Here is a 12,767-nt window from a genome sequence, read left to right as displayed (position 1 = left end):
TTTAAAAATGCAATCACAACTCCAATACACAAAAAAGGAATGCCAAAACCAATTACCATATTTTTGGACAATAAAACACAATTTCCCAAAAGTGTGTCCATCTTATAACCTGCAGTCAACTTCCTTACTGACTGAGCAGAGACCTAATGCCGCATCCTTCCCGATCCAGAGAGAACTGTGCTCAAAGTAAAGAAAAAAGGTTAAAATAAAAAATAAATATTGAAAAAAAAATAAATCCAGTGTATACTCACTAGGGTTGAGCGAAACGGATCGTTCATTTTCAAAAGTCGCCGACTTTTGGCAAAGTCGGGTTTCATGAAACCCGACCCGATCCCTGTGTGGGGTAGGCCATGCGGTACGCGACTTTCGCGCCAAAGTCGCGTTTCGTATGACGCGCTTGGCGCCATTTTTTTCAGCCAATGAAGGGGCGTGGGCAGAGTGATGACATAGGTCTTAGGGGCGTGGACGCCTATCGCCATGTTGTCGCTTGTGCGTTGTAGCGATTTGCACTGTGTAACACCAGCTTTTCAGTTCAGGGACGGACGGAGGGAGAGAGAGAGAGAAAAAAAAAAAAAATATTCCCATTGGGTTTCGTGTTTCGGTCGATCCTCGACTTTTCGCCATAATCGGCCGATTTCACTCGACTCGACTTTTGAGATAGTCGGGTTTCGCGAAACCCGGCTCGACCCTAAAAAAGTCAAGGTCGCTCAACCCTAATACTCACCTTACACCTAATTGATGAAGCCCTTGTCTTCTGTAAAAAAAAAATCAAGACACTTATAAAGCAGTCACATCAGCTGATGTGACTGCTCTACTTGGCAGCCGGCGACACACTGACAGGGGCATGTAATCACTCCTGCAGTATGTAGGGTTGAAGTGCCATAAGTGAGATCACCAGGACTCATCAGCTGATGAACTCTGGTGAATTTTCTCACTGCAGCTCAGCACTACACACTGCACTGCATGACCTTTTGTGTCAGTGTGTAGCCTGCTGCGGGGTAGAGCAGTCGCATCAGTGACTACTCTCAAAGTCATTAGGATCATCGTGGGACATTATGGATTATCTCTTCACTTTGGACAGGTGAGGAATATGGTTATTTATTATTTTAATTAATTTGCAGGGGACATTGACTTCAATGGACTGGGCGATGACGTGAGTGTGGTTAAATTTAAAGTCAGTAAAGGAGTCTGTGTCATTATTTCAAATAAGGGACTTTATTCTGGGTGTATTTTTTTATACAATATCACTATGGGGTTAATAATGGGGGTATCTTATGGATGCCTCTCCATTACTAACCTCTGTGCTTGTTGTCACCAGACAATACAAAGGTGACATGAACCCAACAAATATGAACCCCACTTGCCACAGCCATAGGGCAAGTGGGAAGAACCAGGCAAAGCGCCAGAATTCGCACATCTAATAGATACGCCATTTCTGGGGCAGCTGCGGGCTGCTATGTTTAGGCTGTTTAGGTCAATATCCATGGCCCCTAACCAGCCTGAGAGTACCAGCCCCAAATGTTAACTTTAGCTTGGCTGGTTGTCAACAATGGGAACTGTTGTGAATTCCGTTCTGGAGCTCCCTCCTGTGGTTGCTAATGGTATTTTTGTGAGTTCTGCCCTTGGGCTCCCTCTGGTGGTTTCGAGTGGAACTGCTGCTCCTTTAGGTAGCTGTAGCAGCTGCCTTCACTAATCGCCTTGCCTGGGTTTGTTATTTAAACCTGCTCTGGGCTTTAGTCCATGCCTGCTGTCAATGTTCCTGGTTGGGTTTGGTTCTCTCCTTGGAATTTTCATATGGCCATTCCTTGTCTGCAAAAGATAAGTTTTTGCTAGTTTTTGTTTGTCCATTTGTTTGGACTCTATTGCTTTGCAAATATGTCTCTTTTTGTCCAGCTTGTCACTATGTCTTATTCAGGCTAGCTGGAAGCTCTGGGAAAGCAGATTTGCCCCTCCACACCATGAGTCGGTGTGGAGTTCATTTTTGTAAACTCTGCGTGGATTTTGTAGTTTTTTATACTGACCGCACAGTATCCTTTTCTCTCTGTCTATCTAGTTTAGTATTGGCCTCCTTTGCTGAATTCTGATTTCATTTCTGTGCACGTCATTTCCCTCTCCATTCACAGTCAATATTTGTGGGGGGCTATCTTTCCTTTTGGGGGTTTTCTCTGAGGCAAGATAGCTTTCTATTTCCTTCTTTAGGGGTAGTTATTTCTTAGGCTGTGAAGAGGTGTCTAGGGAGAGTCAGGAACATCCCACGGCTATTTCTAGTGTTGTTGTTAGGATTAGGGACTGCGGTCAGTAGATACCACCTTCTCAGAGCTCGCTTCATGTTGCGTTTTAGCCACCAGGTCATATCAGTGTGGCCTCTTAACCACTAGGTCATAACAGGGAACCCCATGCTGTTTTTTAAATTAGTTATTAAATGATTTAAAAATCAGTGTGAAGATCCCTCTCTTCTTGCAACCTACAGCTGTCACTTTTGCCTGGCTGGTTATCAAAAATACAGGGAACCCACATCAATTTATTTTATGATTTATTTATAGTGCAATTGATGTGTCAATTGATGCCACTTTTCCTGGTGTCTACCTCTAATTTGAGCAGTTTTGGTCCCCCTTGTAGGTGTTGCCTATGTTTGGTTTTGCCTCCCATCGAATTTAATGATGTTCGGTTATGTTCGGTGAACTCTTCGGCAAACTATACGGCGAACATTGGGAAGTTTTTTGAACATAGCTGAACTGAACCTTAAAAGGTTCATCTCTACTGCCAAGTCTCTTTCCCGCAGGGATTTTTCAGTCTTCTGATTTTTCCACGTACAAGAAAAACGGACAGATGATTCCGATCAGACTTTGATCAGAGTTTGATCAGATTGTGGTCTGAGAGTCAACCATTTTTCTCATACGTCTTGAAATAAAAATAAGACGCTTCTCCACCTTCTTCATTCTGACAGTCTGTGAAAATCAGACTGAATTTCGATTTTTTTTCACGGACCCATTGACTTGCATTGACAATTTTTATCCGACACTTGGATCAAAATAGGACGTGTTTTTGCGATTCTCAGTGGAAAACTCGGTTTGAGAAAAATGTGAGTGGCTGCATAGACTATCACCGGAACTAGTATTATCCATTAAAAACATGGATAGCACTTGTACGTGAAAATCGCACCCCTGAATGAGCCTTAGTGCACACTAATCTGTCTGATTAGCAGAAGACAGAAGAGAAATCTAAAGAGGACATGCAACAGCACACCATTGCACAGCAGAATATATTGAAGTTCTCAACTATATCTGCCGCAATGCTATGTGTTTCTACTGTGCATGTAGCAATGTTATGTGTTCTGCAGAATAGTATGTGTACATTTAGGTCCTGATTCATCAAAAATGATTCATAAGTCGCTTTGAAAAGTGTCAAAGTTTTTGTGACCTTTGGTGTTTTCATGCCAGTTTTGCCTAGCTAGGCCAAAATCGGTAGAGTTCATGGGGACAATATCATGAGCTGGTAAGTAAATATTAATTACATTTTCTACAAGCATGTAAATTAATGATAATTAACCCCTTTCCATTTTTCTTCTTTTTTTTGTCTATATGCCATTAAAAAATACATTCAGTAGCATCAGATAGTCAGATAGTAGAATATTTCTTGTATTTTCTAGAATCACACAGATATTATAGTTATTTTTATTAAGTATATAGTGTTACAACAGAGGTGATAAGGTTACAAATGAGCGTGGCACTCAGTCAAATACTCTGATACATGTTATACTTTGAGTTTTGTGTGTTTATTGTTATTTTTTTTTTTAAATATTACAATCCAGCTAGCTGAAGATACCACAGCTTTGTTTTACACTCAGTCCTATAACACCAATTTATTAAGAATATCAAAATATATGAAGGTGGCTTACATTGAGCGGCAAATTATCATTAGGATGTTATTTTCTTGGTGTAAGTTTCCCCAATGCATTCCAATAAATCTTGGTGAATTTTAATTAGGTAGAGCTATCAACCATGCTTCACAGATACGTATGTCTGTTATTATAAATTGTAAAGCATTTAAAAACTTGAAATTGCCTTATCAGTGCTTGTAATTTTCTTCGACAAGAGTGTGTAGACAGGATGGATCTGTTGTAAGCTAGACCAATTCTTATGGTATCGTCGTCTGACTAGCAACTTATCTTGGCACATAATGATAAATCTTCAAAAATCTATTAGCAAATGTGCCGTGTGCTTGGCTAGCAGGAGATAAAATAATTAGTCTACAAAGACGGGTAATTATTATAATTTGGCCTGTTGCTTCATTTGATGATTGTTTATAGAACATAATTTAGACATATTGCACAGGGATGTTTGTTTTTGCTCTGCTGATATTCTAGTAGGTCTCTATCTATGAAAAATAATTTAACTACATAAGGGGATAATCAAAGAAGTTATGCTCATATAGGTTGTCATTTCTAAATTGCTGTCATTGAACGTGTAGTAATTGGAATGTGATATTCCATCCATGTATGCACAAATGTCAAGAAGAAAGCTGCTAATAACTGGTTCGGGCGTAGTTTGACTACAATGCAGCAGGTCTACTAGTCCTCTAGTGATAATCTCCTGCTGATAAACGGTGATTGTATAAAACTACACTAAACGCCATTGAAATCAGGATCTCTTCCCCTATATCATGCTGCTCTCAGATTAGGTAGCAGAAACCTGGTGGTAGGTTCCCTTTAACATACAGATACACATACAGTCTTATACATACATACATTCAGGGGTAACTGGGGTGCTGTTTTACAATCACTGTAACTCAAGCCATGTCTGCCTGCATAGAATGTAATGACGCTACGGCAGGCTGGATAGAGTTTGATTAGGATTGCTCCTGACCAGCCAACACTGCAGCATCATATGTTTTGTGTGGGTTTTCGTTGTCTGTATAATGTCTCTATGGGGCAGGTACAATCCTCCTGTTACAGAACAAAACAGCATGAGATTGTAGCTGAGTGGCTGATTAGAATCAGGAGCATGAGGATTGTGCCGTCCTCTGAGGTATACTTCAGTCCACTACATGAGGCAAGATGCTTATCACACCTCATAGGAGATTCGGTGTGGAATGGAAGGTGTTTGGTAAAGTAGACATGATGGCTTGTTTCATTGATGGCTAATTTTATTTTCACTTTTATAAAGTACACAGCCCCTTGATTGTTTTATTTCTTGAATGCAAAACAATATTCACGTGTACACATAATAATGATCTAGGGATCTTGAGTGGGGAACCCATTTGAAGTCAGACAGAGCATACTCAAGGGCAGAACTGTAGGGCGTTCAGAGGAAGTATCCACATCTAGGCTTTGGACACTCTGGGGGCCCAAAAGCCCATTTGTCTTGTAAGAAAACACTAGTATTATGTATGTATACATTTTACATTGGAGTCCAGCAACTTCATGTTAATCCTCGAACTGTAGATTTTTCCAATAGTGGGTGCCAAACTTATTTTTATTCTAAGTGTGGGGTAGGCTTTTATCTCATCAACAGTGACCATGCTGGAGTAGTCTAAGTAAGTAGGGCGGCACGGTGGCTCTGTGGTTAGCACTGCAGCGTTGGAGTCCCTGGGTTCAAATCCCACCAAGGACAACATCTGCAAGGAGTTTGTATGTTCTCCCAGTGTTTGCGTGGGTTTCCTCGGGGTTCTCCGGTTTCCTCCCACATTTCAAAGACATACTGATAGGGAATTTAGATTGTGAGCCCCATCAGGGGACAGTGATGATAATGTGTGCAAACTGTAAAGCGCTGCGGAATATGATGGCGCTATATAAAGAAAAGATTATTTTTATTATTATAAGTAACTAGAACTTCAGTCCCCTGAAGTTACTAAGGCTAAGTTCACACACATACAGTGCTCTTCTCTCAGCACTATGTCAGGGTTTCTGTTAGAATCCTAGAAAAAACATTCTGACAGAAACCCTGACAGATCCATTCACTTCAATGAAGCCAACGAGATCATTTTGGACACTGTCTGGCCTCCGTCCTGGCCGTGTTTCTTTTCAGACACGCATAGAAGCTTTTTTTTGTAAACCTAACCTAATACATTCTACTGTATATTTATAGGTAGTGTGTGGGTAGGTTTGTCATCAATATATTATTGTTAAGAGTTTTCTTTGACTGGATTGAAAAATAAAGCTCGTACATAACCACTGATGTGTATGATCTCTTTTTCTGCTTACAGGATTTTCAAATGTTGGAGATTTGGCACAAAAGCTCTGTGTCGTAATGGATTCTTTCTCGAAGTTATATGATGCAGATTTGTTGGCCTATGTGTCATCTGTCCATGGTGGGTTTTGTAAAGTACTGTATGTACAATAAAGTTAACATTTATTTTTCTATTTTATTGAATTGTTTAATGCTGTTTTTCTTCCCCTGTTCTTATTTATTTTATTTGAAGGAAAAAATTGTGGCTTATCAATGGCAGAGCTCCACAATCTCCTTAATGAGGCCAGCCAGACTCTCAAATATCTGCATAAATGCCACATGGAGAGCCAAGGTAATTTTATTCTTTACATATTTTTTTTAACATGCAGAAATCTGCATTGCTTTTATGAAATCCCAAAAAGAAAGCAAATAAAACAAACCATAGAAATGCATTCTTAAAATTATAATGTTTGGATCCTCAATATTTATTCTGTTCTTAAATATGTAATATATGATGGATAATACAAAATTTCCGCAATGAAACATATGCAAACAATGTGCTGTATATAAAGATATTATTATATTTAGATATTTCACATTTTTGTGCAGCAATATATGTCATTCACCCTGGCTGTTTAGGTGTTTGAGACCAATATAACAGCTGTTTTGTATAAATCAGTCAATCTGAACAAGATCAAGATGTCAAGCAGAGTTACAGTGTGGGTCATGAAGAGGAGAAAATATGGTCAATATAAACATCATCAGAAATTAGACTAGTCTATGAATTTGTGGTTCAAATAAAGTACACTGAGCCGAGAACAGTGCTGAATTCACTAATCACAGTAGCGCTGAAATGTAGCCAAAACAAGGCAGGTGTCATATCAGAGACAACTTTTAAGCCCTTACTGACATATCACTTACAGTCGTGTCATATGCCAGCTCCCTGACTTTGAAGTGGGCTAGCAAGCCAGGCCAGCATCTTTCCTGGCAGATGATGGCTGATATTCATCCATCATCTGCCTCTGATAGCTGCGGGTGGAATGGAGCTCTTCCCATGGCTGTTAACCTGTTTCAGAGATTCAATGCGCGCCAACAGGGAGGCACATCATTCTATGCACCCATTGGTGCTCCCGTGATGTGACCATGGAGCACCGATGGGTTGCCATGACTGCCACGGGTCTGCTGATAACCTTTGTGCTTGTCATGATGGTACTCATAGGAGACCGAGATTTTTGCTATACAAAACACTACTGTAGTATTGTTGTGTATAGTACAAATGATCAAATGATCACAGGTTCAAGTCAAGTTTGCATAAATATCCCATCCAATAGAAAGACAGCTTGAGTCTACCAGAATGGGACGTATAGAGGAAGATCCAGACTGAAGTTTCCTTTATGAGACAACCACTTAAAGGAAAGCTATAGAGGGAGTAAACATTCTCTAAAGGGCATTTGCTTATATGAATCTTTGACATTTGACTATAGATGAGCATATCGATTAGCTGAGAATTATCTTTGAGTTAATTTCCTCAAATTTGCTGGTGTCTTGGCATTCAAATATTTTGTTGTTTGATTCACAAAGATACTGATGAAGAATCAGTTTGATTAATAATCCAAAGATTCAATTGATATAGGAATGAGCTGTGCCTGCATTATCTGTCTCTGTGATATATTGCAGCTACAGCACCTTACTAATAGCATATTTTTAATTCTTCAGAAAAATCCTAAAACCAAGGCTTGTGTGACAGAAACTGTACTTCCTGGCTTGGGAGGCAGGCAAGCCATTATGTTTTTGTCTTTTTAAGAGAAAAGAAAAATTTCCACAATCCAAAAACATAAATACAACTGTCATCTACCTCACAAAGTTTGCGTGTCGTTAATCATTTTTTAGTTGTTTTAGTACAAATTCCTTTTTTGTAATAGTCCATCTCAGAGAGAAGGAAAAAATGTGTTTGCAAGAAGACAAATTAAGGGTATGTGCACATGTCAGGATTTCTAGCAGAAATTTTCCTGACAAAAACCGGACATTTCTGCCAGAAATCCGCATGCGTTTTTACAGCGATTTTACCGCGATTTTGATGCGTTTTTGGTGTGTTTTTTTGTGCGTTTTTCCCCAAATGCATAGAATTGCGGGAAAAACGCAGAAAATCCGCAAAAATAATGAACATGCTCATTTTTTTACCGCATGTGCACAAAACATGCAGAATGCATTCTAAATGATAGAATGCATAATGTATGCATTTTTAATGAGTTTTTATAGCGTTTTTAGCGCGAAAAAAACACGAAAAAAACTTGAAAAAACCTGAACGTGTGCACATGGCCTTAATTTCTCCTGTTCTGTGTTAGTTACTTGTCTCACACTTGTAACTTCCCCTCATGTAAATTGAGCTCTGGAGACAGTTATCTTGCAGGCACCATCCTCCAAATAGCCTGGAAGAGCTAATTTAAATAAAGTGATAAAAGATGATTTCTCAACAACACATCTGATATGAGACATACAGGCATCACTCTAATCAGCAGTCTATAACCTGTATGCCCATATTAACAGTTTAGATAGTTAAAATGTGGTGACAGATGTCCTTTATCAATTTTAAAAACAAAAAATTGACTGGCACATACAGTACAGACCAAAGTTTGGACACACCTTCTCATTTAAAGATTTTTCTGTATTTTCATGACTATGAAAATAGTACATTCACACTGAAGGCATCAAAACTATGAATTAGCACTTTTGGAATTATATACTTCACAAACGTGTGAAACAGCTGAAATTATGTCTTATATTCTAGGTTCTTCAAAGTAGCCACCTTTTGCTTTGATGACTGCTTTGCACAGTCTTGACATTCTCTTGATGTCCAATTTTTCGGACTGACTGATCTTCATTTTTTAAAGTAATGATGGCCACTCGTTTTTCTTTACTTAGCTTCTTTTTTCTTGCCATAATACAAATTCTAACAGTCTATTCAGTAGACTATCAGCTGTGTCTCCACCAGACTTCTGCACAACACAACTGGTGGTCCCAACCCCATTTATAAGGCAAAAAATCCCACTTATTAAACCTGACAGGGCACACCTGTGAATTGAATACCATTTCCGGTGACTACCTTTTGAAGCTCATCAAGAGAATGCCAAGAGTGTGCAAAGCATTTATCAAAGCAAAAGGTGACTACTTTGAAGAACCTAGAATATAAGACATAATTTCAGTTGTTTCACACTTTTTTGTTAAGTATATAATTCCACATGTGTTAATTCATAGTTTTGATGCCTTCAGTGTGAATGTACAATTTTCATAGTCATGAAAATACAGAAAAATCTTTAAATGAGAAGCTGTGTCCAAACTTTTGGTCTGTACTGTACTTATCAGAAAATTGGTGTGTACAGTTGAGAACAAGGAGCACCTGTACACACTGTATCTCTATAATAGTGCTAAACCATGTAAATATGAAATATATGAAATATGAATAGCATTTCTGATTTAGGTAATAAAGAAAAAATTAAGATACCTAGCACATTATTTGGCCTATTCATGCAAGCCCACAAGCCAATGTCAAGGCAATCTCTGGTTTGCTGGGAACCTACATGTCTAGTGTGAATACCTCTCTTAGGCTAAAGACTGAATTTATGGGTAGGTAGGATCCTGCTGCAAATAAAACCACCACAGGCTGGCACAGCCTCCCTATATACTGCATGAGCTCCACACAGCCTCCCCCATATACTGCATGAGCCCCACAGTGCCTCTCCATATAAAGCATGGGCCCCACACAGCCTCCCCACATACAGTATGAGGGCCACACAGCCTCCCCATATACAGCATGAGCCCCACAGCCTCCCCCATATACAGCATGATCCCCACACCGCCTCCCCATATACAGCATGAGCCCAACACAGGTTCCCCATGTACAGCATGAGCCCAACACAGCCTCCCTATATACAGCATGAGACCCACATGGCCACCCTATATACTGCATGAGCCCCAAACAGCCTCCCTATATACAGCATGAGTGCCCCACACAGCCCCCCATGTCTACCATGAGCCCTGCACAGCCTCCTTATATACTGCATGAACCCCCACAGCCTCCTTTTATACTGCATGAGCCCCAAACAACCTCCCTATATACTGCATGAGCCCCACACAGCCTCCCTATATACACTGCATGAGCCCCACACAGCCTTCCTATAAACTGAGTGAGCCCCACACAGCCTCCATATATACACTGCATGACCCCAACAGAGCCTGCCTATATACTGCATGAGCCCCACACAGCCTCTCCATATACACTGCATGAGCCCTACACAGCCTCCCTATAAACTGCGTGAGCCCCACACAGCCTCCATATATACACTGCATGACCCCAACAGAGCCTGCCTATAAACTGCGTGAGCCCCACTAGCCTCCATATATACACTGCATGACCCCAACAGAGCCTGCCTATATACTGCATGAGCCCCACACAGCCTCCTGTTATGGCTGGCAATCAGGCAACACAGCGTGCAGTAATCAGCGCACATACAGAGATCTGGCAATAACCAAAAACAATAGGACGAGCTCTGAGACGTGGAATCTCTGTAGACTGCAGTACCTGATCTATCCTCACACAACTATAAGCAGCAGTGGATTGCGCCTATCACTACCTATGCAACTCGGCACTGCCTGAGGAGCTGACTAGCCTGAAGATAGAAATACAAGCCTGACTTACCTCAGAGAAATACCCCAAAGGAATAGGCAGCCCCCCACATATAATGACTGTTAGCAAGATGAAAAGACAAACGTAGGAATGAAATAGATTCAGCAAAGTGAGGCCCGATATTCTAGACAGAGCGAGGATAGCAAAGAGAACTATGCAGTCTACAAAAAACCCTAAAACGAAAACCACGCAAAGGGGCAAAAAGACCCACCGTGCCGAACTAACAGCACGGCGGTGCACCCCTTTGCTTCTCAGAGCTTCCAGCAAAAGTTAATAGCAAGCTGGACAGAAAAAACAGAAAACAAACTAGAAGCACTTATCTAGCAGAGCAGCAGGCCCAAGGAAAGGTGCAGTAGCTCAGATCCAACACTGGAACATTGACAAGGAGCAAGGAAGACAGACTCAGGTGGAGCTAAATAGCAAGGCAGCCAACGAGCTCACCAAAACACCTGAGGGAGGAAGCCCAGAGACTGCAATACCACTTGTGACCACAGAAGTGAACTCAGCCACAGAATTCACAACAGTACCCCCCCCTTGAGGAGGGGTCACCGAACCCTCACCAGAACCCCCAGGCCGACCAGGATGAGCCACATGAAAGGCACGAACAAGATCTGGGGCATGGACATCAGAGGCAAAAACCCAGGAATTATCTTCCTGAGCATAACCCTTCCATTTGACCAGATACTGGAGTTTCCGTCTAGAGACACGAGAATCCAAAATCTTCTCCACAATATACTCCCATTCCCCCTCCACCAAAACAGGGGCAGGAGGCTCCACAGATGGAACCATAGGTGCCACGTATCTCCTCAACAACGACCTATGGAATACATTATGTATGGAAAAGGAGTCTGGGAGGGTCAGACGAAAAGACACCGGATTGAGAATCTCAGAAATCCTATACGGACCAATAAAGCGAGGTTTAAATTTAGGAGAGGAAACCTTCATAGGAATATGACGAGAAGATAACCAAACCAGATCCCCAACACGAAGTCGGGGTCCCACACGGCGTCTGCGATTAGCGAAAAGCTGAGCCTTCTCCTGGGACAAGGTCAAATTGTCCACTACCTGAGTCCAGATCTGCTGCAACCTGTCCACCACAGAATCCACACCAGGACAGTCCGAAGACTCAACCTGTCCTGAAGAGAAACGAGGATGGAACCCAGAATTGCAGAAAAATGGAGAGACCAAGGTAGCCGAGCTGGCCCGATTATTAAGGGCGAACTCAGCCAACGGCAAAAATGACACCCAATCATCCTGGTCAGCGGAAACAAAACATCTCAGATATGTTTCCAAGGTCTGATTGGTTCGTTCGGTCTGGCCATTAGTCTGAGGATGGAAGGCCGAGGAGAAAGATAGGTCAATGCCCATCCTACCACAAAAGGCTCGCCAGAACCTCGAGACAAACTGAGAACCTCTGTCAGAAACAATATTCTCAGGAATGCCATGTAAACGAACCACATGCTGGAAGAACAAAGGCACCAAATCAGAGGAGGAAGGCAATTTAACCAAGGGCACCAGATGGACCATTTTAGAAAAGCGATCACAGACCACCCAAATGACCGACATTTTTTGAGAAACGGGAAGGTCAGAAATGAAATCCATCGAAATATGTGTCCAAGGCCTCTTCGGGACCGGCAAGGGCAAAAGCAACCCACTGGCACGTGAACAGCAGGGCTTAGCCCTAGCACAAATTCCACAGGACTGCACAAAAGCACGCACATCCCGTGACAGAGATGGCCACCAGAAGGATCTAGCAACCAACTCCCTGGTACCAAAGATTCCTGGATGACCGGCCAGCACCGAACAATGAAGTTCAGAGATAACTTTACTAGTCCACCTATCAGGGACGAACAGTTTCTCGGCCGGACAACGATCAGGTTTATTAGCCTGAAATTTCTGCAACACTCTCCGCAAAT

The 12,767-nt window shown here is 41.6% G+C and overlaps 1 protein-coding gene across 1 annotated transcript in view; it reads left to right on the top strand.

Annotated features, from left to right (window-relative positions):
- LOC138671660 (uncharacterized) overlaps positions 1-12,767 on the top strand; it is a 967,572-nt gene that overhangs the window by 287,404 nt on the left and 667,401 nt on the right. Inside the window, exons 44-45 of the mRNA XM_069759831.1 lie at positions 6,205-6,309; positions 6,421-6,519. Of these exons, the coding sequence (XP_069615932.1) occupies positions 6,205-6,309; positions 6,421-6,519 (204 nt within the window). The remainder of the gene's footprint in view (positions 1-6,204; positions 6,310-6,420; positions 6,520-12,767) is intronic.

This window comes from Ranitomeya imitator, chromosome 3, assembly GCF_032444005.1.
Source record: "Ranitomeya imitator isolate aRanImi1 chromosome 3, aRanImi1.pri, whole genome shotgun sequence".
In the NCBI taxonomy this organism is placed as follows: domain Eukaryota; kingdom Metazoa; phylum Chordata; class Amphibia; order Anura; family Dendrobatidae; genus Ranitomeya; species Ranitomeya imitator.
This window is presented reverse-complemented; position numbering and strand designations above follow the sequence as displayed.